This window comes from Cygnus olor, chromosome 12 (genome assembly GCF_009769625.2).
Source record: "Cygnus olor isolate bCygOlo1 chromosome 12, bCygOlo1.pri.v2, whole genome shotgun sequence".
NCBI classification, from domain to species: domain Eukaryota; kingdom Metazoa; phylum Chordata; class Aves; order Anseriformes; family Anatidae; genus Cygnus; species Cygnus olor.
In genome coordinates, this window is record NC_049180.1 from 21,797,483 (window position 1) to 21,822,577 (window position 25,095).

The 25,095-nt window shown below is 40.3% G+C and overlaps 3 protein-coding genes and 1 long non-coding RNA gene across 8 annotated transcripts in view; 3 read left to right on the top strand and 1 right to left on the bottom strand.

The window, feature by feature from the left end:
• ANKRD27 (ankyrin repeat domain 27) overlaps positions 1 to 3,253 on the bottom strand; it is a 44,604-nt gene extending 41,351 nt beyond the window's left edge. The window contains exon 1 of one of the 3 annotated variants that reach the window (XM_040571089.1): positions 3,162 to 3,253. The gene's annotated coding sequence lies outside the window, so the exon portion shown is untranslated. Of the gene's footprint in view, positions 1 to 1,171; positions 1,518 to 3,161 lie in introns of those variants that run through there. The other 2 variants (XM_040571086.1, XM_040571087.1) reach the window with 2 other exon arrangements.
• Positions 3,254 to 3,338: 85 nt separating this feature from the next.
• LOC121076619 (regulator of G protein signaling 9 binding protein) lies at positions 3,339 to 7,608 on the top strand. Its single transcript, XM_040571090.1, has one exon. It carries the CDS (start codon positions 3,638 to 3,640, stop codon positions 4,349 to 4,351), a length of 714 nt encoding a protein of 237 aa, XP_040427024.1. The 5' UTR covers positions 3,339 to 3,637; the 3' UTR covers positions 4,352 to 7,608.
• A 6,091-nt stretch (positions 7,609 to 13,699) lies between these two features.
• Positions 13,700 to 18,753, top strand: NUDT19 (nudix hydrolase 19). 2 transcript variants are annotated; one of them, XM_040571309.1, is made up of 3 exons: positions 13,700 to 15,189; positions 16,548 to 16,755; positions 17,431 to 18,753. In XM_040571309.1, exons 1-3 carry the CDS (start codon positions 14,389 to 14,391, stop codon positions 17,655 to 17,657), a joined length of 1,236 nt encoding a protein of 411 aa, XP_040427243.1. In that variant the 5' UTR covers positions 13,700 to 14,388; the 3' UTR covers positions 17,658 to 18,753. The 2 variants fall into 2 exon arrangements, with proteins under 2 accessions (XP_040427243.1, XP_040427244.1); XM_040571310.1 differs by having other exon boundaries at positions 13,712 to 15,087.
• A 1,057-nt stretch (positions 18,754 to 19,810) lies between these two features.
• Positions 19,811 to 23,967, top strand: LOC121076734. Of its 2 annotated transcripts, none has more exons than XR_005823688.1 (3): positions 19,811 to 21,044; positions 22,345 to 22,481; positions 23,698 to 23,967. It is a non-coding gene; the product is annotated as an uncharacterized LOC121076734 (long non-coding RNA). The 2 variants fall into 2 exon arrangements; XR_005823687.1 differs by lacking the exon at positions 19,811 to 21,044 and adding an exon at positions 22,005 to 22,042.
• The last annotated feature ends 1,128 nt before the right edge of the window (positions 23,968 to 25,095 follow it).

Below are 25,095 nucleotides of genomic sequence, written 5' to 3' on the forward strand. Positions count from 1 at the left end.
TGTGGAAACCTTATTTGCCTCAGACTCGAGGCCAAAGAACACATGGACTTGACTCTTAAGTCACCTATTTCTTTCCTCCAGGGAACCTGTTTTATGAGCACCTCATCCTTCAACAGGCAAGCTTTTAACCAGCCACCTACCCTGACTTTGGAGATCATCTTTCTCAGTGTTAGTCAAGTATTAAGGAACAAGCTGCATTCTCCACAACAGTATAGTCCAGATTCTCAATTCTTAATTCTGGCAGGTTTAAAAATATACTAGAATAGCTACAAGTCCACCACCCATATCCATTCTCTGGCTTATCATTACTAAAGCTGCATTTAAGTCTCAAATAGGGAAGCCCGAGCTATTCACAAACAAGCTGTGGAAAAAGAATGCAGAAAATGCTGACCGGTGAGACACAAACATTAAAACGAATATGTTTACATGAAAAACATTAACAAAAGGTACAAAGTTCCCAAAACATTATCAAATATGGATGCTTCTTCCGAGTATTAGTGAAATATATTTACCTCCTCAGGCTTGCAGAGGTATCAGCACACACATTTATCTGGGGGACACCTGGATGGACCACACAGATGCAAGCTGAGATGAAATATGAGGATAAGAAGTATTTTACTTAGACCAGTTATTTTGATCCTTTAGTTCCTGAGGCAAGACAGGGGTAGACTTCCCCAGCCTGCATACTGGGGCCTGAACACTGAACATACAGGGATGTGGAGCACAGAAGTTTATGCTCTTTCTTGACTGCAGAATTACAGACCGCCACTGCTGACAGCATATCATATACTGTTCATATTTAATTAATTTAATCAATTTTGTGCACTTCTCAATAGGAAAACCAAGTTGCTGCAGGCCGGCACTAGTCTTACCTCATCACTGCTAGAAGCTTAGGGAAAAAAAACAGACCATTACTAGACACTTTACTGGCAAAATGCTTAAAAGAAAACAAGTCAAAGGAAAGCTGAAGGAAACTGCATAGTGTTATCAGACACACAGCCAGATTCATTTTCACTGTATCCAATTCTTATTTTCTTTCCTCATCTCACAATGGCTTTCGCTTTCAACTTTCTCATACCACAGCACAACTGAATTCAGTTTGTGAGCTTATTCCAAAAACACCATCAGACAAAGTTTATGAGCCATTTAAACAAAACAGACTTGTATTTACCTAAAATACTGCTTAAGTCTATTACAGTGACGATATAGGATTAAACAAGTAGTAGTGTTCAAGATGCACCACAGAAGACTTCGCAAATATTTAAGAGTACTGGAATAGGAAGAATATGGTCATCATCGTCTGCTGCAAGGAAGCCTTTCCACAGAACCAGCAAATACATTTCTGTTCCTACTCATTATGCTGCTCCTAATAGTTTTTCCAGGACAATACTTCAGCTAGTCAGCACATTGTATCAAAGTGGTAGCAAGGTCTAGATTTTCTTAACATCACGCCTGATGAACTACAACTTGAATTTTAGGAGTTTCCACAATCTACCTGAACTGGATAAATGCATACAGCTGCACTTAATTTAGAACTGATCTAAAGAACAGTCTCTTTCTTCCCACCTAATACTCCTAAAGATGTATTGAGGCATTATCTGATACAGATAAAACCCAAAGGTGCCAGCAATTCTAAGTAGTCACATGTGGCTGAAATAATATCCCCTCTCCTTCTCAGATACTTTCAAAGAAACTGAGCTCCAAGATCCTTGTGTGCCACAACGAATAGCAGGTTCAGTGAGGTGTAGCAGACTTTGAATGCAGCTACTACACACACAAATGCATTCTTTAGTTAGGACTAAATTTAACACAAATCACACAGGACTCCAGATTCAAAGCTAGAGCTAATCCTTCTTCCACTTGACAATAATTAAGCAATTACAAGACCTCACTTACAAGGTCAAAATTATCTTGTGTTTCTTCATTCCAGCAAGGAGCCAGACATTATTGATTCATCACTTTTTGACTATCAACGCACAAGTTGGCAGAGAGTTGCTCAGCACACTCTGTAGTAACTTGGCAGCCTGCCATGGAAGTTAAAAGGTAGCTTCTTCCACAAGTGGCTAAGCCTGCAGCAGAAGCTACCTGACTTGTAACTAGGTACAAAATTAAGGCAGAACAAAAAGTCAGTGGAGCAAGCGACTGACTTCCAAAGCTACTGAGATCCAGAAGAGGGAGCGCAGTCTGGACAGACTCTCCAGACCAGGCTCAGCACCTGAAAGCTGGTTTGTCTGGAGCCTGCTCCCCAGAGCCAACTATCTTGCCTACAGCACGCACCACACCGTGGCAGCAGCACGATAAGGGAGCAGGTCACACTCCCCCTTCTTGTGGAAATATGTTCTCACATCTTTTAAGTTACTATCACATCAGAAAACCACTCTCTTAGCCACAAACATCAAGGCACATGTAGTAGCACATGTTATGACAAGTAATTTCTCCAGAAGTCTGCTTTGGCAAAAGCACATCATAGGTAATAAAGACAACATAACTTTGTCTGCTCTGCAGTGCTCAACAGAGTTTTATCTGTTTTTCTAGAAGGCTCAGATGTACGATAAACACACAAGTCAAGAGCTCACTGCTCTTTGTGGTAACAATTTCAACATATGTGCAAGGGCAGTCTGTGAAGTATCATTCACTGGTAAGAAACTTCAGTGTTTTCTGCCCCTTCTGACATACGATTATTTGACTCCAGCTATCCACAGCCGTTCTGGACTGCATACTCACACTTCCTATCGGCCTTCTTAAAAAAGAACACAAACCCTTTTCCCCAAGCACCTGAGACACTTGGGCATACCCAAAGCGCGCACCACGAAGCGGGGCAGGAACCGGGGAGCGCACATAGCACACAACCACCGCCCGCACCGGGGTTAACCCCACTTCAGCAGCACCCTGTGAGCCTGGGGGCGGCGGGAGGACCGTGGTCACCCACTGGGGCCCTGGGGCACGGGCACAGCGCTCCGCCACCGCCTCTCCTTCCTGAGGGAAGAGGCTCCGGCCCCGGAGCAGGCCGCGGCGGAGGCCGCCGCGCCCCCCGGCCGCAGGGCGACTCGCAGGCCGCTCCTGGAGCGGCGGGGCCACCTCACCAACAACCCAGCCTCGGAGCGCCACCGCTGCCGGCCGCCCCCCTCCCCCGGCCGCTGCGCGCCTCAGCCGAGCCCTACCGAGATCCAGGGCGGGCCGGGCCCGGCGCGGCGGCGCCGCACGAAGCCAACGGCCGGGCGGCGGCGGGGAGCGAGCGAGGAAGCGGGCGGGCGGGCGGGCGGCCGTGGGGTCAGAGCCTGCAGAGGCGGAGTCTGCGAGGGCTTATAGGGCCGGGCCCGGCGGGCTGCGGGCGTTCCCTGCGCGGCGCCATGTGACGGGACAGCCGCCGGTCGTCCTCCGGAGCTTTGGCTTTTCTTTTCTGAGGCGGGATGAGGCAGCCCGGTCCCGCCGCACGCCGGCGGTAGCGGGCAGGGAGGGATGCTGCCCGCTCCCCCGGCTCCTGGAGGCGCCTGAGAAGCCGCAAGGGGACCCAGAGGAGGGTGAGAGGGTGTCGAGCGCCCGCCCGACCCGGAGCCGCCCCTCGTCATGCCTGGTAGTGCCGGGCTCCGGCAGCTGCCCGGTCCCGGTCCCGGCAGCGGCTGAGGACGGCGGAGCCATGGTGAAGGAAGAGTGCAAGGCGCTGCTGGACGCGCTCAGTAAGGTGACCGCCTGCTACCGGCACATGGTGCTGACCATCGGCGGCACCTCGGACTCGCAGAACCTGCGCGAAGAGCTCAAGAAAACCCGGCAGAAAGCCCAGGAGCTGGCGGTGGCCAACAGGAACAAGCTGACCGCGGTCCTGAAGGACAAAAGCGTAAGTAAGGAGGACAAAGCCGAGTTCGAGAGGCTATGGGTGATTTTCTCCACGTGTCTAGAGATCCTGGAGATCGACATGAGGAGAGCCCTGGAACTGGGCCACGAGTTCCCGCTGAATGTCCCCAAAAAGCACCTGATCCAGACGGGCATGAGCGGGGGAACCTCTGGCGTGGCCGCCAGGGCGATGAGCATCCAGAACATGAAATACGAGGCTGAGCACAATATAGACGTGGTGGATTTGAAAGACCTAGAAAACGAAATCAACCAGGTAGGAGAAATGATGTACGAGATGGAAATGAAGGTCAATGTCCCCCAGTGGACGGTAGAGGCTAAGCAAGACCCTGGGGCTGAACTCAAATCCACCATCAGCATGGGCGCATCTTCTATTGGCATGATCTCTGTGGAGGAAAATAAATCCTTCTGCGATATCAGCAAAGTTCTAGCTGGGATTATTTTCTCCGCTGTCCTCATTATCGCCATTGTCCTGGCAGTGTGTGTGGTAAAACTCTCTTAGGCTGGTGCGGGCTCTGAAAAGCAGCCCCCATGGCTGCCCGTGAAGCGCTTCATGCCTCACGTTTCTTCTCAAAACGGGTCGCCCGGGTGAGCTGAGAATTGAAACCTAGCACTTGAAAAAGTAAAGCAAAACTTTTGCCTCTCAAAATCCTAAAATGCACAGTTTATTTCTGCGTGCTTTTTGAAGAAAACAGATGTAAATCAGCCTGCAAATAGGATGTGTTCGTTTGTTGGACTTGTAACAGTTAACTATGAAGTATCAGGGTATTAACACTACTGGCTGTAACAGGGATTTGTCTGCTATTAATAGATCATGATTCTCAGAAGCCTGTATTTTTTGTTCTCGAATAGGCTCTGCTGTTTGCTGCTGCTCACTGTTTACAGTATTTGGGAGTAACACAAATTTGGAGGCTAACAAAGTGAATAGAATGCACTGAGATTTTTTTCATCAAATACACAAGATATTATTTCAGTGGAGGAAAGGGGAAGGATGAAAACCCCAATAAAAGAATGTAAGTGTCTATTCTAGATAAGTTAATGATTAGGGAAAGGGGAGAAGGAGGACTGAGAAAACAAGCAATGTTCAGCAAATACTGATGGTAGATTTAGACTGCATTGTACAGAACCCAGTTACGTGGGTTGGCACAGCGCACACTAATGACTAATGGCTTTCCACATCCAGAGAGGAAAAAGGCAGAGTTGCATGTTTGGAAAAATACTAGCAAGCCTCGTGGTTCTATTCCATGTTTATCATGATTTTATCTTCCCCTGCAGAAAGGCTGATTCTTGCCACTGGTTCAGATTCTTTCTGTAGAAGGAAACTGTCTGAACATCACAGTTAACTATGAGGACAGAAGCAGTGAATCCACCCACAACAGATGCAATAATTTTTGAAAGTAGTCTGGCAAACAAAAATGATGTAGAGTTAAGGCAGACCTTTCTAATTGTCCCAAAAGAGATTCTCTCTTACATTGATGGGAAGGGATTTTTCCCTTTATATGTACAGTCACATTTCCACAAAACCTCTGAGTTCTTTGCAGAAATACAGACAAAGCTAAAACAAAAAGTCTTGGTTTCATATTTCATTCATGTCTGATTAATCGTGTGGGAAAGAGGAAGTCTATAGGATTGGACCCATAACTGGTCCAATTTCATGCACTACAGTTTTGGAGGATAAATGCAAGAGCAGCAGAAAACTCTTCCAATGCTAACCTAAAAATTGTCAGTGATGAAATGTAGAACTGGGGGGACACTAACTTTGCAGAGAAGCTCTATTATTGTCTTGAAAAAAGACCCATGTGTTACGTTCCTTTATTATGTAACCTAAGGAGATTTGTTCTGTTCCTGTAAATACACACTGTCCATTCCAGACTCCACAGGCAAATAAAAGGACCTGATGACGTGGGGGCTTTAATAAGTAATTACTCTGCCGCACTGATTATTATGGACACATTATCAAAAAGTAACAATCAGATGTCTGGTGATGTTACTAGACAATAATCTGTAGGTTTGTTAAATAAAATTATGTTGTCAACACTTGTGAACAGCTGATCTTTTTGAGTTGAGAACTAACCAATTTTAAAAACTGCACCAGTTGATTCTTTAGAACTTAAGAGAACTGGATATGGGGAGAAAAGGCGAGTAACAAATTTGAATCTAGCCATTTGCAGGTGAGGAAAAAGAATGTGAAACAGAGGCCTGAATTAAAGGCTAATGACTATCATTACTTTGAAGGATAATGTGAGTTTTGCACATTGATCCAGTCTAGACCCTGTTCTTGTGGAAATCCATGGTTTTGTAAAACTCCACATTTTTTTCTTATGTATTTCACTCACTGCATAGGATGTGTCTTGTAAATAGCTAACTTAGGTTGTTCTTAGAGATCCCCAGCATCACTCTTACTAGGCAAGTCTGTTTCTATCAGTGCTACTGGTTTAGTCTGTCTGTTGATTTAAATGTCAAGATCTCCTTCACAATAATATTGAGTAAACATGTTTATGGAAAATAGAGCAAAAGCTGCAGGAGAATGTACAAATTTTGACTGCCACCACTAGTCACTAAGGATTCATGCGTATTTTCACTCTTTGCACTCTCCTGTTACTTAGTTTACATGCAGGTGGATCAGAAGTTGGACTTTATTCTGCACTTCTTGAAAAGTTCATGTTCCTTTTGGAATCAGATCATTTAACGACATTTCCGAAAATCCAAGTAATGCAAGTCTAGTTTCTGGTGGATAAGTAAATGGTAACATCTACAGCATCCATTATCTTGTATTTTGGTATCCTAAAGTGGATATACTGTTTAAAAATGGCTATTTTTATAGAGTTGTTTTTAAGACTAGGTAATCTCATCTTCAAAAGCAAGACTCAGTGAGTTCAGAAGTTGTAAATTTTCAGTCCATGGCTTTTTGGGGTGGGGAGGATTTTGAATAATACAGGACCCAAAGACTTCATATAAGTAGCTTATAATTATCTAAGTTGTACTTCATTTGAGTATGCACACGATTAATATTTAAAGGATTGAACCTTGGAAAAATATTGTATTTTCAAATCTTAAGACAAAGCTGACTGTGGATTTATTCATCATGAATTTGTTCCTAAAAATATGTATTATCTCATATTTCAGCTATGTGAAATTAAAAGATGAAGTAGAATTGTAACAGAGGATTGGCACAATCTAAGTGGATAGCATTCCTGCTATTAATCTACTATTAAAAAAAAACCCACTTGATACAAGTGTACGTTCAATGTGACAGGGTTCAGGCACTAGAGCACACAAAATCAAAATAATATGAAGCCACCACTGCTCAAAGATACTTATGTTTCTTTTAAATTAAAAAATAAAGAAATGTGCTAGATTCACAGCCTTAGATTTTTCCCCACTGGAATACAACTGGAAGGAGACTAGAAATGCTGTTTTTGTAAGTGAATAATGTGAAGTCAAACTTCAAAATATTCTATATTTAGATAGCATGATGAGAATACAGATACTCTGATGCTGAACAGTGAACGAGAATGATACTGCGTTTTCACTACAAAAGAAGATGCTGGTTGCTTAATTCGAATCTTATTCCACTTTGGTTCTTTTGTCCTTATTTATAGGATACATTTGTTAACTTTGCTATATACTAAAATCTTATTGCTGACTTGAATTTCTTTTTTTTTTTTTTGCCTGTGCATGGGTGGTATTTTTTACACTTTGAATAAAACTTGTTACTGTCACTATTTAACTTAAAATAAAGTACGTTCTTGTAGCTTATTGGTTGGCTTGCAGCAGTAATTAAAACCAAACAAAAACTGAAATATTGACACAGCTTTTCAATTCATTCTTCTAAAGAAAAAGTTCCTATTTCAACCAAAGGGATCAAACTAATGCAGAAAGTCCTCACGTTAAAGTTTTCTTTAAATAAACACACCCTTTTCACACACCCGCAGATGAATATATTAATATATCTTAATTTATACGGCAGGGAAATCGGACATTTGAAAGTCAAAAAATCTCTGTCGTAAGAAACAGGTACACCAACATTCAGGATAACAGGCATGATGTTGTCTTCAGCACTGCCTGCTCAGTATTGTTGAGTAAAAGCAAGTTGGCTTTGGAAACTGAAAACTAGAGAACATACTAGGCTAGACTAACAGAGGTTCTTGTATTAGGATCCAAACTCTATCCTCATTCATCCAGCAAAGCTTGCATTTGCTTTAACAGAAGATATACACAGTTGAAGGAGTGTGAAATTTGGTCCTGTGGTATTGATAGCAACAAAGATAACAGTCATATCAAACTATCTGAACTGAGTCTGTTAAATGCAGCAATGTGTGATTTTATTCCAGGACTCCCAGTCTATCAATCTAAGAAAATTGCACACAGTTTTTTAATTTGCTAACAAAGTGAACACAGAACCAAAATTAAAGTGTCAGTCCTCATGTTGCCTCAACGGAATGTCGCTTTAAACTTAACAGCTTTATGAACATGAAATAAAATTAGTTTCAAAATTCTTCACATAAGCATGTTTTTTTTTATGTGAATGTAGTTATTTAAAAACTGAGTAAACTGGTTGATGTCATTAGCTTTTGGATTTAAAATTAAACACATGCTTATTTTTTTGTTTGCAGTCTGAAAGGACTGATTATGGGCTTTCCTCTTCATCTTATATAAGGTTGCTGTTGTTTATGTATATTTTCCAGAAATACATTATATTTAAGTGCTAATGGAACTCCTAGTAAACATATTTACCCTTCACAGATTTTCATTATGTAAAAAGTCATTCTGGAAGACCAGTGGATTATAGATCTCTAAGTGCTCTCTCTCAATGCGATTATGTAAGTCTTTTAATGCAGGAAGGAATCTGGACAAAATAGTAGTCTACACGTGAGCAGCATTTGCTGCATATGCTGTATGCATATGTAAGCATACAGTAAAAGTGGGAATAGAAAAGAGTGTCTTTCTCGTATAAAATTATCCATATGTGTTGAGGGAAGGACAAGGTAATGAAAAAAGATGGATGTATGCAAATAGTGTCTTCATCTTATGTTAGCGAAGTATGCTTTTTGTTAAATAGGACATAACTGCATCAAAATATTAAGCTATGGCCTCTCTATAAGAAGGCATTGTCTTAAATCTAGTGAGACCAAGAAAATGTAGTATCTCTAACTGGAACTGGCTACCTGTTCTCTGATTAACTCAATACAGAATAAGAGTAAAAATATTTTGATTACAGTATTTTGACTCCTTGTGATACAAGTTGATATCAGTTCCAGTCCAAAGACAGCCCCTTTTCTCTCTGTTTCACACTATTGGGATAAAGTGGTCGCAGAAGGCTGGATTCTGCCATCCATTCTGGCAGCTAGCTGTTGCAGTGTTGTGATGCAGTTGGAAATGCGACTTAATCAGCTATCACTGATTAAACCTTTAAGAAGGTGAAAAGTCACATGGCATTTAACCAATGTGAAGTCTCCTCTGCAATCTCCTATATATAGCCATGGACAAACATTGCATGCTGGAAACTGTGTGACTAGAAGCCATGTAGGCAAATATAAATAAAATTACGGCATTTCTGAAATTCTGTGAACTGCAGAGGCTAGTTAGGAAAAGCAGTTATGTTGTTCTGTTCTAGTAATTCTGTCAGAAAATCTGCTTCCTGAGCCTCTACAGTGCTGTTTGGTTTTGTTTGTTTGTTTGTTTTTGATTGAATAGTGTGTTTTATTTATACTATTATTACATAACATTGTTCATCATACTACTAATAACATCTCCACCAAATTATACAAACAAATCCTCTAAAAGCTAGTTCAAATTCAAGTGCATGGTAAGGGAAGTCACAATCACAGAATAAACGCATGAGCTGTGCCTTTCACCTCCTTGGAACTTATTTTGGTCAGTTTTTCACGATGTGTTAAAAACTTCAATGAAGTGTATGATCAGGCAAGTCTGTCTCTTGCACACAAACGTTCAAAGAATATGTACAGTCAAACTCATTGATGTGTCATCATTAAGGAATTACAGAGCCTAAAACATGACTTTGAAAATCATGTTGTTGTTTTTGTTTTGTTGTTTTGTTTTTAATAAGAATAGTGCATGACATCATACAGTCATGTATAATTGTCTTAAGAAAAAATAATTATTTAAAAATTCAAATGCAATTCCTTTGTACAATCTTGAAGAAGCCATATATATACAGCATAATCCTTGGGGGTGGAAAGAGCGAGAAAGATGGAAATGAGAAAAGACAAAAGAAAATATTTAACTATTTATAACATATAAAGTGACTGAGGAGTACCTGACACACCAAACATGATACTCTCTTCGCAACTTAATCTAATATGCTAACTGCATGTGTAACTTTATATATAAATATGCACTGGAGTTCTAGGTCTTAGAGGGAGTGGTCTGAATCATTACTTATACGTGCCATCACTACTCATCAAAAATTACATGTGCAAAGACTACTCACGTAATTAAAGGCTGCAGAATTAGAACCATAATTTCAGTTTTCACAAGAGATGTAATCCATTAAGCATCTGTTGGAAGTAAAACATTTCCAATTGTTAATACTATCTGTACCCTAGTTTTCTGATCTGTTTTGTTTTGTTGGAAATTGTTTTGTCTGAAGGTAGCTATAAACTTTATAATGGTGCTATAATTACAAACCTGCATCTTCTAGATTTGATATTTATTCATGTTTTGGACAAAACTTGGAAAAGTGTACAATGAATTCTTTATTTTTTTTTTATATTATTTGGTAAGTCCACCTATTCAATCTATTACATGAGCTTAAACAATCTAAAAGTCTCCTGTATTCCCTGCCTACATACTGCCCATAATGCAGGAAAGCCCAGCTGAACACAGAATGCCCCTGTGCTGGAATGCTTTTACTCCAGCAGTGGCATAAACTAGTATCCTCATTTTAGGACTGGCATTCCTGATAATAGAGTATTTTTCTAAGTACAGTTGAGATGAGCTCTGCATTTCAACAGAATATGTTGAAGAAAGAAGTCGTCCAAGTTGGAGATGAAAAGAAACATGCCTCATAGATAACCTTAAATCTAGTTTGGCTTTAGGACATTTTCCATACTCCTTTGAGCTTTCTCCAGCAAGCTAAATATAGCTTTGAGAGAGGAGATGGATGCACATTCACAGCGCTTCGGTTTTGCCTTTCTTAGTAGGAAACTGGGAGGGGACAAAACATCCCTTTGCACCCTAGACTTTTGTTCAAGGAGTTTCTGAGCGTCAGTTGGTTCATCCTCAGAACTTCCTGCCACACCCAGTCCTGATAACTGTGTCAATTAAAGACTCATATGCTCATGTACTTCTGGAACTTTGCTTGAGATAGTTTCAACTTTGTCATGAAAAAACATTGAACTACTTCTTCTAAGACAGTACTGAAAGGAAGATTAAAAATTGCCATCTATAGGGTGAATATGCTGACCCTTAGGAAGGGGATGTCACCCTGCTTAGGGGGAAGAGGTACCTTACACACCCCAGGACTGTCTGGAAAAATGCAGCAACTGGAGTGGAGAATAATCCATGTGTCTTAACTCGCACTTGCACTTGGCTGTCTGGTCCCAAAGGACTGCTCCAGGTGCTCACAACAGCCATAAATAATGCTATAACCACACAACTATTTCTCTGCTGCAATCCTTGTATTTTATATGTGTTTGAGGGTGCAAACAGCAGTGTGTATGCCAGCCACAAACTACATTTACCCCTCCATACAAGAATGCCTATGAAAGTAGATCTGCCAAATTTATTGCTGTATAGCAGTGAAGCTGGAGCCTGCTTGACATACGAGTGCTGGCAAGATTTTAGACTGCTCTGGGCTTAAAACAAAAAAAGAAAAGATAAAAAATATCCTGTATAGAAACTAAACAACATAATCACTATTCTCTAGTATCAGATTTTCCTAGATGTTATGAAATACTCTTCTAGAGATATTATACATCACATTTTTGCCATAGCAAGACAGATTTGTTTATGTGGTGGTATTACAGCTGTTATAAATGAAGATACAACTCAATCTGAATTTAGTAATATTTATAAAAGGCAAGTAAACAGCGCTGGGTGCGCAGGGAGTCTATGCTCTACCAACACGCGCACACACACGTCAAACTTTCTAAATACATAGAACATTGCTTTTACATATTCTTAAGAAACCAGAGTACGCCTATATATATGTACAATCAGAAAAGGTATCAATTGAAACATAAACATGGCAAAGTTTTCCGAATTCTGGCAAGTGTTTAACAAACAATCCTTTAAGTCTATTACTATTAATGTCCATAACTGGGGAGCATAGTTGGAGTTGGTAATCCTGGTTGAAGTGCTCCCATATCTTCCATGACTTCATGAATTTTTCTCAGATCATATAACAGTCTCCAGTTTCCATTCCTTTTCTTGATTACAAACACCGGAGAGTTCCAGGGCTAGTCGTGGGAACAGTATGTCTCGCTTTAAGTTGTTAAGCAACTCGGCCTTCGGGCCTTATGTATCCTATTCCTCCCGGATCGAAGGGAAAGAGATCTGGCTCCTTTTCAGGGCCTATAGGGCCTGGATCAAAAGAACATCCAGGTCACCACGGGGCGTAACAGCAAAGGCCTGCGATGGCAGTAGCGGCGGCGGGGCCGATGGTGGAGCAGAAGGATCGGTGGACAAGCCCGCAGGTCCCTCAGTATCTGGCAAACCACACGTTTCTAATTGTGGTCGCACATGGCTCTTTAAGGCCTCAGAGATTGCTCGCCAGGTGCCGAGCAATCCCACTGCAACCTTGTCATTTTTAGTAGCAGAGTCCCACACCTTGACCTCAATTTGGTCCCATGTTTCAGGATCATAAACTGTCTGATTGTTAATAAAGGGAATAAGCTGTAAGGTTACCAGGACAGTCTTTGTTTCTAAGGACGTATGATTCCCCGTAATGCGCAACTGCTTACCTTCGGCCAGCGAGGGGCGGTTGTGTGTGCGGGTCCGCTTCTCTCAGCTTGAGCTTCCTTCCAGCTCCTGTGCGCCTATTTCCAGCGACTTTCTATATGAGCTTCTTTGAGCGGTTTGCTGAGTTTGGCCGAACCTATCTTCATTAGGCGATCAATGTCCCTGTTCCTGTCCTGGTCCCTGTTCTGTTAGCTTGTCCCTGTTCCTGTTGTTTATGTCCCTGTTTGTTTTTTTCATGTCCCTGTTCGTTTTCTTCAGGTCCCTGTTCGGGTGCCATTTGTGGCGTAATGACCACACGGACACCAGGGTTCTTTTAGGATCAGTAACTGCTACTACTTTATTGATGACAGAACTTCATCATATCGTGTTGCATCCCATATTGAGGACAGGCTCCCTTCTTATACTATTCGCCCCACAGCAGTACTTTCCCACTCACTCTTCATTAGTCAAACAACTTTGCCCAGCAACCAGCAAACACCCAGCAAGTACAGCAACCCAAGACGGCAGGACGTCTCCTGAATCACCCTTCTTTGTTCCTTCTAAACTCTTTACATTCCTGATGGCCTCATCGTCAAGAGTCTGATGTTATCACCAACTATGGGGCTTGTCGACCCCCATGGCCACACTCCCACATCTCCCCCTTCTTTATTAACATCAACCATCTTCTTGACACGAATTATTACTCCATATATCACACAGCTGATTTTAAAGTGATGCTGTTCGTTATTGGTACAAGACTACTTTCTACTTAAAATGCCTTTATGTGGTAATTGTCTGACATAATGGACCTTAAATCTTTTTGATCAGCAGTCAAGCTCATCGGACATTAAATCTTGGAAAACCTCAGTAGTTTATTAATATTTCACCATTAAAGCAGCTTTTAGACAAAGCACATTCCTAACAAGATGCATATTTAACTCAATAAAATAGACTATAAGTGCAAAATACGAGCAAATGCAAGGCAAACTCCATGATTTTGGGTTCAAAATGCCTTCCAATAGGAAATAGGAACAGCAGTGGACCTCACACTTCCATTGTCTACGATTGTAATCAGCGATGAGCAACACTGGTTAAGTAAGTATGAAAAAAGAGGCCACAATTACAAGATAGTTTTTGCATGTACATTTGGTCATGACGAAGTAAAGGAGAGACGGAGGTCAGACTTGAATGCTGTCTGGCTGTATCACAGCTGGTGTTCTGCCCCAGTTTTAGTATAATCAGCTGGTTATACTGAATCAGCAGAGTCAACAATTTCTTGTCACACTTGGGGTCCACGGTAAAGATTCAACAGGTTCTCGTCACACTCGGTGTATGAAGTGGAAGAGTGGAATAACTGTGAACTGAAAAGTGCCCCAACCCTTACTTTCCCAAATAAATTGCCAGCGGCCGCCATCAGCCGCACACCTGAAGCCCTTCGACATTACTCTCAGCTTGTGCCCTGTGATACGGCCCCGCAGGTTAGGACCCGGGGCGGGGTGTTTCTGCTGCCGCCCGCCCTGCCCTCAGCCCGTCCCCGTCCCCTCTCCGCGCTTTGCAGCGGCTCCTCCGGGCGCCCAGGCGGCGCCTCAGCGCCCCAGCCGCCGCCTCCGGCTCCCGCTCTCCGCCGGCCCCGCGATGAACCCGCGGCTGCGGCACTGGCGGGAGGCTGCCACGCTGCTGCTGCCGGCGGGCACGGCGGCGCGGCCGGGGCGCTCCGCGCTCGGTCCCTGCGACTACGAGGTGCTGCTGCTGCAGCGGAGCTCCCGCAGCGGCTTCGCGCCCGGCGCACACGTCTTTCCGGGCGGCGTGGTGGAGGCGGCGGACTTCTCGGCGGCCTGGTTGGGTCTGCTGCCCGCCTCGCCGCTCTGCGGGCTGGGCTCCGTGAAGCCGCCGCCTGCGGGCAGCAGCCGGGCGCCGATCTTCGCCACCGACCGGCTGCAGCTGGGCTCGCCGCTGCCCGGGGAAGTCGCCTTCCGTATCTGCGCCATCCGGGAGACTTTCGAGGAGGCGGGAATCCTGCTGCTGGTGCCCGGGAGCGGGCCGGGGGAGGGCGGCGGGGCCCGGCCGCTGCCCGCGGAGAGGCTGCTGCCGGCCGCCGAGCTGGGCGAGTGGCGGCGCCGGGTGCGGGAGGACGCGGGCTGCTTCCTGCAGCTCTGCCGGCACCTGGGCTGCGTGCCCAACATCTGGGCGCTGCACGAGTGGAGCAACTGGCTCACACCGGTCGGCAGGGCCGGCCCCGGCGGCCGCCGCTACGACACGGCGTTCTACCTGTGCTGCCTGGACGAGCGGCCACCCCACGCCTCCGAGGACGAGCGGGAGGTGACGGCCTGCCTGGTGAGAGCGCTGCGCCGCCTCCCCGGGCGCTGCAGCGGTAGGGGTCCCCCTGGGGCGCAGGCCAGCCGCTGTGCTCGCTTCCAGTACAGGGCAGGTGAAAAGGTTATCAGATGGTCCAAAGGTCTAGCCTCCCCCCCCTCCTGACAGGGTTCCCTTAAGGCGTGAGGAAAAGAAGTGTCTCACTCTTCTGACAGTCCTATCCCGCTTGCATTCCTACTTCCATTAGCAACTGCGATTGCCCCCTTTAATCAAACGTGCTGACAGACGAGGATTAGTTTCTTGAGGGACATTTCACATGAATTTCCTTTACATGAAGCTGTCTTGTTTTGTTTTGTTTTTTTCAAAGTGTTTCATATCAGAACATTTACGCCTTGAATTACTGAGTTTTTGAAGACAGATGACCTCTAAATCACTCGCTACGCATTCATTTGTGCAATATCAACAGAGTGCTGATACCATACAGTTAATACTCAGTAGGCCTAGAGAGATCCAAGTGGTATGTGCTGTGTTTCAAGGCTGCAAAAGCTCCTAATTTTGTTTTTTGTAGAGTTAGTTGGAATACTTTAAGTAACATACAAACTTGTTAAAATATGCTGTATTATTAAAACTGGTTTCAGAGCTATATTATTTCTGACTTATTTTTTTTAATGGGGTAAAAGAGTAAAGACTGCTCATGAAGTAAAAGACAGCTCAGAGTCAGGTACATTTGGGTCTTCACATTTTTAAAAAATTCTAAAAAGTACGAAGGTAAGTTAAAAGAGAAACCTGAAACTTCCATAAAGCCTTACCTAATGTTTTTGGTATTACTAATGTTTCTATGTTTCTATCAGATCTTGCTATATAAATTTGAAAGCACCTGAGATCTTATCTTTAGAAGAGTTCATGGTATAATTTTTTGTTAATAATGGCAGAAATGTACTGCAAATGTTTTTGCACATATTTAAATTATCAGAGTCATCATATGAGATGAAGATTAATAGTTTATAAACCCCATGTTTATTAAGCAGGAACAGCTGAGTATTCATGCTCTAAAAACAACGTGCACTGGAAGCACTGGTAATTTTAATTAATCCTTGAAGAAGCCATAGCAACCTCTGTTGATTGAATTCACATTGAGCTTAGGGTTTTCTGTTGATTTCAGTAGACTTAGTCAAGTCCCAGTAACCAGACTTGTAATCTCCAAATTTTGCATGCCTGCATTTAAAATTAAACGTTATTTATTCTTATAGGAAAAATGTAATTTTTACAAATTGCTTTCATTGTGTTTTATAAAAACTTTTTGAATTTCGTCTTGGTTATGTTCTAGTATAGTTTATGCATGGCTCTTACTGTGTTCAGATAACTTAGACTGTTTCACGCTCTTTTTCTGTAAAGACTTCCTTGCAAACATCTTTTAAAGTTACTGATAATTGCTATCTGCTTATGAAACTAGTATTTCAATGCTTACTTTCCTCTTACAGTGGTCATCACCTCCAGAAGCCATTGAACTCTTTAAATCTCGAGAAATATTGCTTGCTCCCCCTCAGTTCTATGAATTGTGTAGGCTGTGCAACTTTTCTTCCCTTCATGAATTACACAAGTTCAGCTCTGATCGAGCCCTAGAGGGATGTGAATGTTGGATGCCTATAATGTTAACTGCTTCAGATGGCTTAATTCAGCTATTACCAGGTAAGAAAACAGATAAAGGTTCTTTTAAGTATATAAAAACTTGGGAATTGATACATACTCAAGCCACGTGACATAAACTATTCTGTAACTGTTAGGAAAAACTATTAGAAGTCAAGTTACTGCATTCTTTTCCTACATTTTTTCTTCCTCTGATACAGTTGGTAACAGCTACCGTCAGAGACAAGCTACTGGACCACCTGGGCAGCATAGTTATTTCTGTTCTTGCTCGTAATTTCTTTGTTTCATATGGTTGACATTAATGTGTTGATTTATGAACAAATTCTGACATTTCTCCTTCTGTACCCTGCCTTTGTACATTCAGAAAAATCTTTGTCTTGTTCTCCATCTATTATACAATCATATATATATATATATATATATATATATATATATATAAATTCCTACCTGACAAGACATCATGTTAGTATTAGCAAGAGCACTGAATGTGTGGACTGTGTGTTTGACAGACACTTTAGAAATGTGTTGCTGTATCTTTAAATACTAAGATGTTTGGAGGCAATTTACTTTCATATTGTCAAATCTATCAAGACATGAAACTCAGTGGGAATAAATATTTTAAAAACTGATAGAGTCACTCAATCAAAGGCTGAAAAATAAGGTAGGCATTATATATGTAAAAGTTGGGTTTGCTTATCTTTTTTTTTTTTTTAACAGGAGATGAATTATACCCAGAAGATCCAGATTATACAGGGGAAACAAAAATAGTCATGTCAACAGATAAGAAGGTTGAAGATCTCATGAAAGAGGGTAGTACATTTCACAGGATAGTAATAAAAAACATAAACAGTCTTGCTGTCTATGTTAATATTCAGGTAAAATATAAACATATGAATCCATTGATGATAAACACCGATTATTCAGACTACAATAGTAGATTATAATATTTTTGGTTTTAAGCTAGAATATATTTAACTACATACATATTCACTGTGTTTCTCATCCTTATTAACAGTTGCAAGGTAGTTAGGACAAGAGACTTAAATATTCCATTGCCCTGCCACAGCATTTCATATGGTTGTGGGTTTGAGATTTGTGTGTACTTCAATCTTTGAGTCTTTGAAACTTCAAAGTTGTGTCAGGTATGGTGTAAAGAAGCTACTGAAAATTAAACACAACTATCAACTTAATTAATTGAATAAACTTTAAAGTGATTTGGCAGTGATTATACTGAACAATTAGCATCTTATTCTACCTACATAGTAATAATGGAATATGCTGTAGTGCCGTTCTGTTGGGTCACACAGGTTCTTTTCTCACTGAAAATTAAAGTACATCTTATGTTCAGAACAAGTATGTTTTGAGTTCAAAAATTCTTTTACTATGCTTCCTAAAGTTACCTGTTTGGCAACTGTAATCCGTGTCTAGAAATGAATGAAATTCATTCTGTTTCTGTTAAAATATTCCAGTCTATCTTATTTTAATTGAAAACCAATGTATATGTGTATATATAGATGTTAGCTAACATTCACTTATTACAAAGAATATTTATATTTGATAAAGCTAAATTGTTGCTATTAATGGTAACTTATTAAAAACTTTACAGTTTTCAAAGATAGTTGTGATACTTTCATTCATGACATTTTTTTTACCTTCAAGTTGACCGGAATTTAAAAAGAACAAATGAATTATTCAGCTCCAAAAAGATGCCACCAACTAAAGAAAATAAAATACTGCCTTGGAAACGCCTAATTCCACAATTCAGTATTCCACATTTTGCTTCTTAAATTTTTTACCTAACATTATCTTTGAGATTTAAAGACTTAAGAGAAAGGACTGCTACTTTATTTTTTTGGTCTTTTTATTTTGTGGGTGGTGCAATAAGTGGAGTATATGGAGCTGTGATGTGGTATTTTCTTTATCTGGAAGAGTAAGAAGGAATGATGACAAAATTATCCAGTAAAGCTGTTCTGAAAGTTATGTTTCAACTTCTGTTCTGTAATTTAATTCAAATAAAATCATCTGTAATATTTTCACTAAGTTGAATTGTTTTGTAGCATTCATTTCTGTTGGAAAAATACGTACCTATTTATTCTGTTCATTCCAAACATGCTCAGATGGTTCTTGGTTGCAGACCCTTGCTGAAACTTCTATACATCTGCTATGTATGGGTTCTATGAAGTAGTATATTATGCTTAATATCTCCTTCACAATAGTCTGGCTGATTCTTCTGAACATGAAGAAGACAGGAAAATTAGAAAAACGGAAAGTGGAGGAAGCAAATAAAGTATCCTGTATACTATCTTACATGATTTTTAGCTTTTGGACATGAACACTGGCCACAGTAGTACTATGAATATAAAAGGGAGAAGCATGCTTATGATCATAGTTGCTGGAGAGCTATCTTGATCATTATTTATTGGTCTGTACCTTGTTGTTTTTGTTTTGTTCTGTGGCAGAAGGTGGCTACTAAGAAAATATTTTGAGGAAATAAATGATTCAGCAACCTAAATATAGGTTGGATTCTTAGGGAAGTGTTTTACAAGCCAGCATGTTCCAATATTTATTCCTATACTAGCCCTATATAATACAAGTTCTCTTGTGTGTCAAAAGCAGTTACTTCAATATTAAATCTATCATCTTGGTCAATACTCTGCCTCTCCATCTTCAGATTGGCTGCTGTCACTTTTTTTGTCACTAATAAAAGCAAAATGGTCCAGCAGGGGGAGCTAAAAGGCCAAAAAAGAGCTTGAAGGATTAGTTAAAAAAAAAAAAAAAGGCAACTAAACGATACTATTTTACCTAGAAAATGAAGCTAATCATTAAATAGAAACATATATGTTTTAGAATGCACATACTGTAAATATCTTGTAATATTAACTTAAAAATATTGATCATTAAAGCTGTAGTTTCAAAATATTGAGCCCCTCCAGATACGGGCTGCTGCCCAAGAGGTGGGCTTTACTTTCCAGCTCGATGTTTCATCCCCTTGAGTTGGGACCTTGAGTAAAGCTAAATCAGGGCCGAAAAAAACATAGTAGTATATGGAGTGTATAGGAGTGTAGGAGAGCAATAATGATAATAAAAATGTTGCTACTTTGTCTCAGAGCTTGATACAAGAATGAAGTAACACTTTTGTAAGGGCCTAGATGTCAGGGGACACTTCCAACAGCTGCCTGTGAGAGGATGCATGCATTTTTTTATCATTAGTAGAACACCAGATATGTGCCAGGTGCCATTGCTCCCCAGCTGCCTCCTTTAGACCTTTCAGGCATACACTGCGCTTCAGACTCGGGGTCTGGGAAAGCCCCCCTGAAGCAGGAGCAGCAGGAAGGCAAAGAAAGGCAGGACTCTCCCTCCTCACACCCACTGACACCCCGCCGCCCTCAGCGAGCCGAGGCCAGCCCCGTGCCAACCCTTACCCGTGGCCTTTTCCCACCTCTAGCCACACTATACCTCAACCAGGCGCCACCGCCTCCCTCGGGGCCACCTGCAGGCGGTGCATGCGCACTGGGCCTCGCGGGCGGCTTCTGGAGGCTTCTAAGGGGGGCGGGCTGTGCGCTGAGGGTTGTGCTCGGGCCTCATGGCTGTGGGGATGGTGGTAGTGGCTCAGGTGATGGTCGTGTGGCACTGCCTCTGCGAGCTGAAGGGCATTGCCTTGACTTCTGTCTTCTGGAATATTTCGTTAGCTACTCACTTGTGGTGTGAATGCTTCGAAGAGGTAGGCTAAGTGCTGCCATGATGAGGGGTGTTGTGATGTGCAAGGCTGTGCTGAAATGGCACGCAGAAGATCTGTTCCAGTATAAGTGTGCTGTGAAAAATGAGTAAAAATTTCTGTTATATTTATTGGTGAACTTATTGGTGAACGTTGGGATTTATGTGTTTTGTTTTTTTTAATGATGTAAGCTTTGGGGGTTTTGCTGTCCGTTTGGTCAAGTAGCTAGATTGTAGCAGCCCCAGTCTTGAAGATATTTTTGTTGGCCTTTGGATGTAATGTAATGGGCTATGTGCTGCAAGTAGGTTGAGACAGGAGAACAAGTATGTTGTGGCATGCTGAAGATGGGTGTGGTTGTATGTGAATAAATATGGATGGTGGATCTTCATTGGGATTCAACATAGAGCCCCATTAAGAAAGCTGGCTAGAAGTCTTCTGTACGTGTAAATCAGTTGTCTAGGCTAATGCTGCTTACACAAGTAGCAAAAATCTGTAGGCCTGCTTTAGAAGTACACTTTTTAGATGTGCTTTAGAATAGTTACACATCTGTTGCTTTCCTACAGTAGCATCAAAGAAGACTCAGCAGCTGGGCAATATGGAAGTCTTCATACTACAGGTGTGCTGGTATTTTTAAAAGTTGAAAGGCTTGGTGTTTATTTCAATAAAACTATAGAAGTCAGATTTACAAATAAGATTATGCCTTCATTTCTGTTCAGCAGTCATTTCTTACACATGGTGGGGTTATTGACAGATTATATACATTTTCCCATTCTTTCCATGTGTTTACCTTGGTTTCCTCTCAAAAGAAGTTAGTAGGGATGCAGCTAAAATCTAAAATGGAAGATATCCTGTGTAATCTTAAATTGAATGTAGTAATAGGTTTCTAATTAATGCTGCAAGAGATCATGGATTTTATTTTTTTTCCCCAGAATAGTGAGTACACTTATCAGCTGCGAGACTGGTATGTAAATGCTTACAAAGGCTGAACAGAAAGCTGTGGCCCTATTTTAAAGAAACTGGCTGTCTTATAGACCCTTTGAGACTGAATAAAAGCCTGTCACTGGCTTTTTTTTTTTTTTTTTTTCATGTTCTGAAAATACTGTGGAAGTAAAAAATCTATATATCTGCACTTAAGTCACTATATTTCATTTAACAAACTTTTTAAATAATGCTTCTACCTTTCAGAATGCATGTCATTAATTGCAGCACTAAAGAAACTTACAAGTTTGAAAGTCTTTTATTGAACTAATTGTCTGAACATGAAAGATGTATTATGCCTATTAACATTCTTTATCCTGAATATCTATTCCTATAATGTAAGGGGCCTTGCTGAAGGTTTTAAGATTCATGTTTACTGCTCAGATGCTCATGAAAATACCCTATCACTTCAGCAGGAGATAATACTACTTGTTTTTTTTATTATTATTTTTTTTTATCTAGTGTTTGCAGCAGATTGAAGATCTGAGTTGCTTTTGGGTTACTATGAAAGGATGTGGGTCATACATAGTTGATGAAATAGAGTATAAAAACCTGAATGCAGAAATGAATCAGTTCTATGACAAATCTTGGGAAAATGTGGATGAAGTAAAGCCAGTAACGTTAGAAAAAGGCCAGGTGAAGACATTGCTATGTTGTGTACATAAAAAGAGATCATTTGTTGTTTTTTTTGGTTTAGGGGGTGAAGTATCCAAGTGGTTTTTTTTTGTTTTTTTTTTTGACTATTGCTTTGTAGTAGAAAAAGACATCTACGTGGTTTATGTCGTCTGTAAGCTTTATCGCTAAGGAAGCTGCAGTATTTGCAGTTTATAAAGTAAATTGGGGCTGTATTGTAAACACCATTTTCTTGCCTCTAAGAAAACTGACAGTGATGTTTCTTCCATTTACAAGAACCTGTTGTCTTGTTCTTTCTTTTTCAGATTTGTGTGGTTTTCAGTGAAGAACTGAAATGCTGGTGTAGAGCAGTTATTAAGTCAATCATGTACTGTGCAGGTCATTATCAAACAGAATGCTTTCTTGTGGATTATGCCAAATACACTTTTGTTAAAACAAAGGAGTAAGTGTTTAGAATGTCACTGAAATGTATTTTGTTGGCAATCAGTGTTTATTTAGTTTAATAGTCACAAGGCTTTGGTTTAATTGAAGCGTGGGTCCATAAGAAACTGCTAGCCATGTGATGGGCCCTTGTCAATGTGGATGCAAACCAGTCTTTGTTTTGTTAATTTTTAAAGATGTATTCTATTCTATTTTTCTTTTCCTTAAAGACTTCAAACTGGAATAGTGTCAGTTTAATATGATTGAGATTTATGGTTATCATTTAACATTATTGAAACATACCGTATTAAGGGATAAATAAATAAAACCACTATGAAACCATATGTTTCTAAAATCTTAAAATGTGTCTTAAAAAATCTCTTCCAGCTTTCAGCCATGTTTAAGGTTCATTTCTTTAATAAAATATCCAACTTCATGTACAAGAATCTTTACCAAGTGTTTTTGTAGTATTCAACAAAATTAAGAAAGCTTATTTAAAATATTTTAGAATAAATATTTTAAAATCTTAAGTTAAATAACATTTTTAAATGGAATGTGCCTGTATCAGAGAGCAACTTGATAATGCCATGAGTTTAAAATACGTTCTAATAGAATTAAACACATGATACACTGCTTTTTCATTATGAAATAACTTGGAATAAAAATGATAACTATATGGATCTTAAAAGCTTGGTATAGGTGGTGTCTTGCTGGTTACTAAAGTTTCCCTTCAAACCATTTATAAGGGGTAATTATGTATAGATCAAGGCTCTAGTGACAGCTATACAAAGATTTATTATTTTTTTAGGGAAATGAGTACAGATGCATGTTAGTATATTTATTAATTTCCTTCTTACTGATTTTAGTCATACCTGGTATCTCACTCAGAGGTAAGAATTGCTAAATGGCATATGCAGCGCCAGATGGTATATATAGTGTATGAGGTCTAAATATCATGAAAAGACTTTAAACTGTACTGCAAACCTTTCTGAGGTTTCTCTACTAAATGGGAAGTGTATTCATATTCAGGGCAAATGTGTTTATTAATTGCTCCTTACAGGACCTGTCTTAGATAAATAAATAAATAAAACAGGGGTTCCAGGGAGTTTCACTGTAGGAGCCAAACTTCTAGAAGAAATGTGTTGTTGCATACAGGATAATGAAAGCATGTGTTTGAAACACCACTGGAGAATAAAGTCTGCCCTGTAAAATGAGATTATTTCTGCTTTGTTTTTAAGTGTTCGAGCTGCAGTGAAAGCATTTATGCAAATCCCATATAGAGCAAAAAAATGTAGATTGTATTGCACAAAGCCGGTGACGTCATGTATCAACTTTTGTGAAGATACAGCAAAAATAGTGTAAGTAGAGTTGAATAATTGTATTCTAGTCATAGATTTCTTAGGTGTGAAATTTCATCACAATATTTTTTTTTCTTCAGAGGATACTGTTTCAATAAGAACATAGGAGATAAGATGTGGAAAACAATTTCTTTTTTACAAGAGCAATTCACAAACAGAACTTGCCTAATGATTTGGGTTTTATTATTCATCTATTTGAATCTTTTGATGTTTATTTAGAAACTAAGAAATTCAGACAAATTTTTGGCAGTTGTTGCCCTTCATCTACAATCCCAGAACTGTGATTCCAGCACATGAGCTTCTCTACTAATTGATCCGTGTGCAGTTTCTTACAGGTGCTCATCTTATTCCTGACAATCTTGTTTGTGGTCATTACACATTCTGCCTGAACTGAAGTTCTGTTAATGTATAAACATTATAGATAGCTTTGGTTTTCCCCATTATATCTGTCTCCTTGAAATACTTAGGATTCCTGTTGTACTTTCCTTATCATATTTATGCCAGTTTTGAAGGAGTGGAATAAGGTTTTCCCTGGGATCTAGTGGTAAAGAAAAGTGCTTGTGTGTCCTTACTTTGAGTTCTAGGATGTTATTGTCAAAGACCTGCCAGATCATGGGGGAACGTGGCATTATAGCAAGTAACCTATCTTGATTTATGTTATTAAAGAATATTTAAAACTACATGTTGTTTGACAGTTAGGTTTGTTTTTTATACTGTCCTTTGTAAGGACGAATCAGTATTTTACTTAGATACTTTGACAAAACGAATACTAGTTTAGTTAGGATGGGAATAGCATACATCTTGACTGGGCCATCTTTGTGAATTATCAAAATATCACTGAAGTTCTCTACATATATCTACTATATTTTGTTTACAATGCTTTACATTTGATTCTTTTTTTTTTTTTTTTTTGTATTTGCAATTGCTGAAGATGGTAAAGAACTTAATTTTCTGTTATAGACCTTAAAGTCTTTACAATGTTTGTAAAGTGCTTGTTCAAAACTGGTAATTACTTATTTAAAGTAATTAATATGTTCTACAAGTGGATTCTCACTCTAGTTAGTCTATTTTTTTTTCCTGATTTGCCTTATTTTATGTTGGATATAAACCACCGTACTTTGACAAATCAATATTTAGTAATTTTCAGGCAGTTCATTTTATGGATGAACTGAGACATCAAAACTGAAATTACATTCAAAGTAGTAAGATTGTGCTAATGTTTCTGTTAGCGACAGTTTTTGAGACTTAGCATGAACTGAGAACATTTTTTTTGAACGT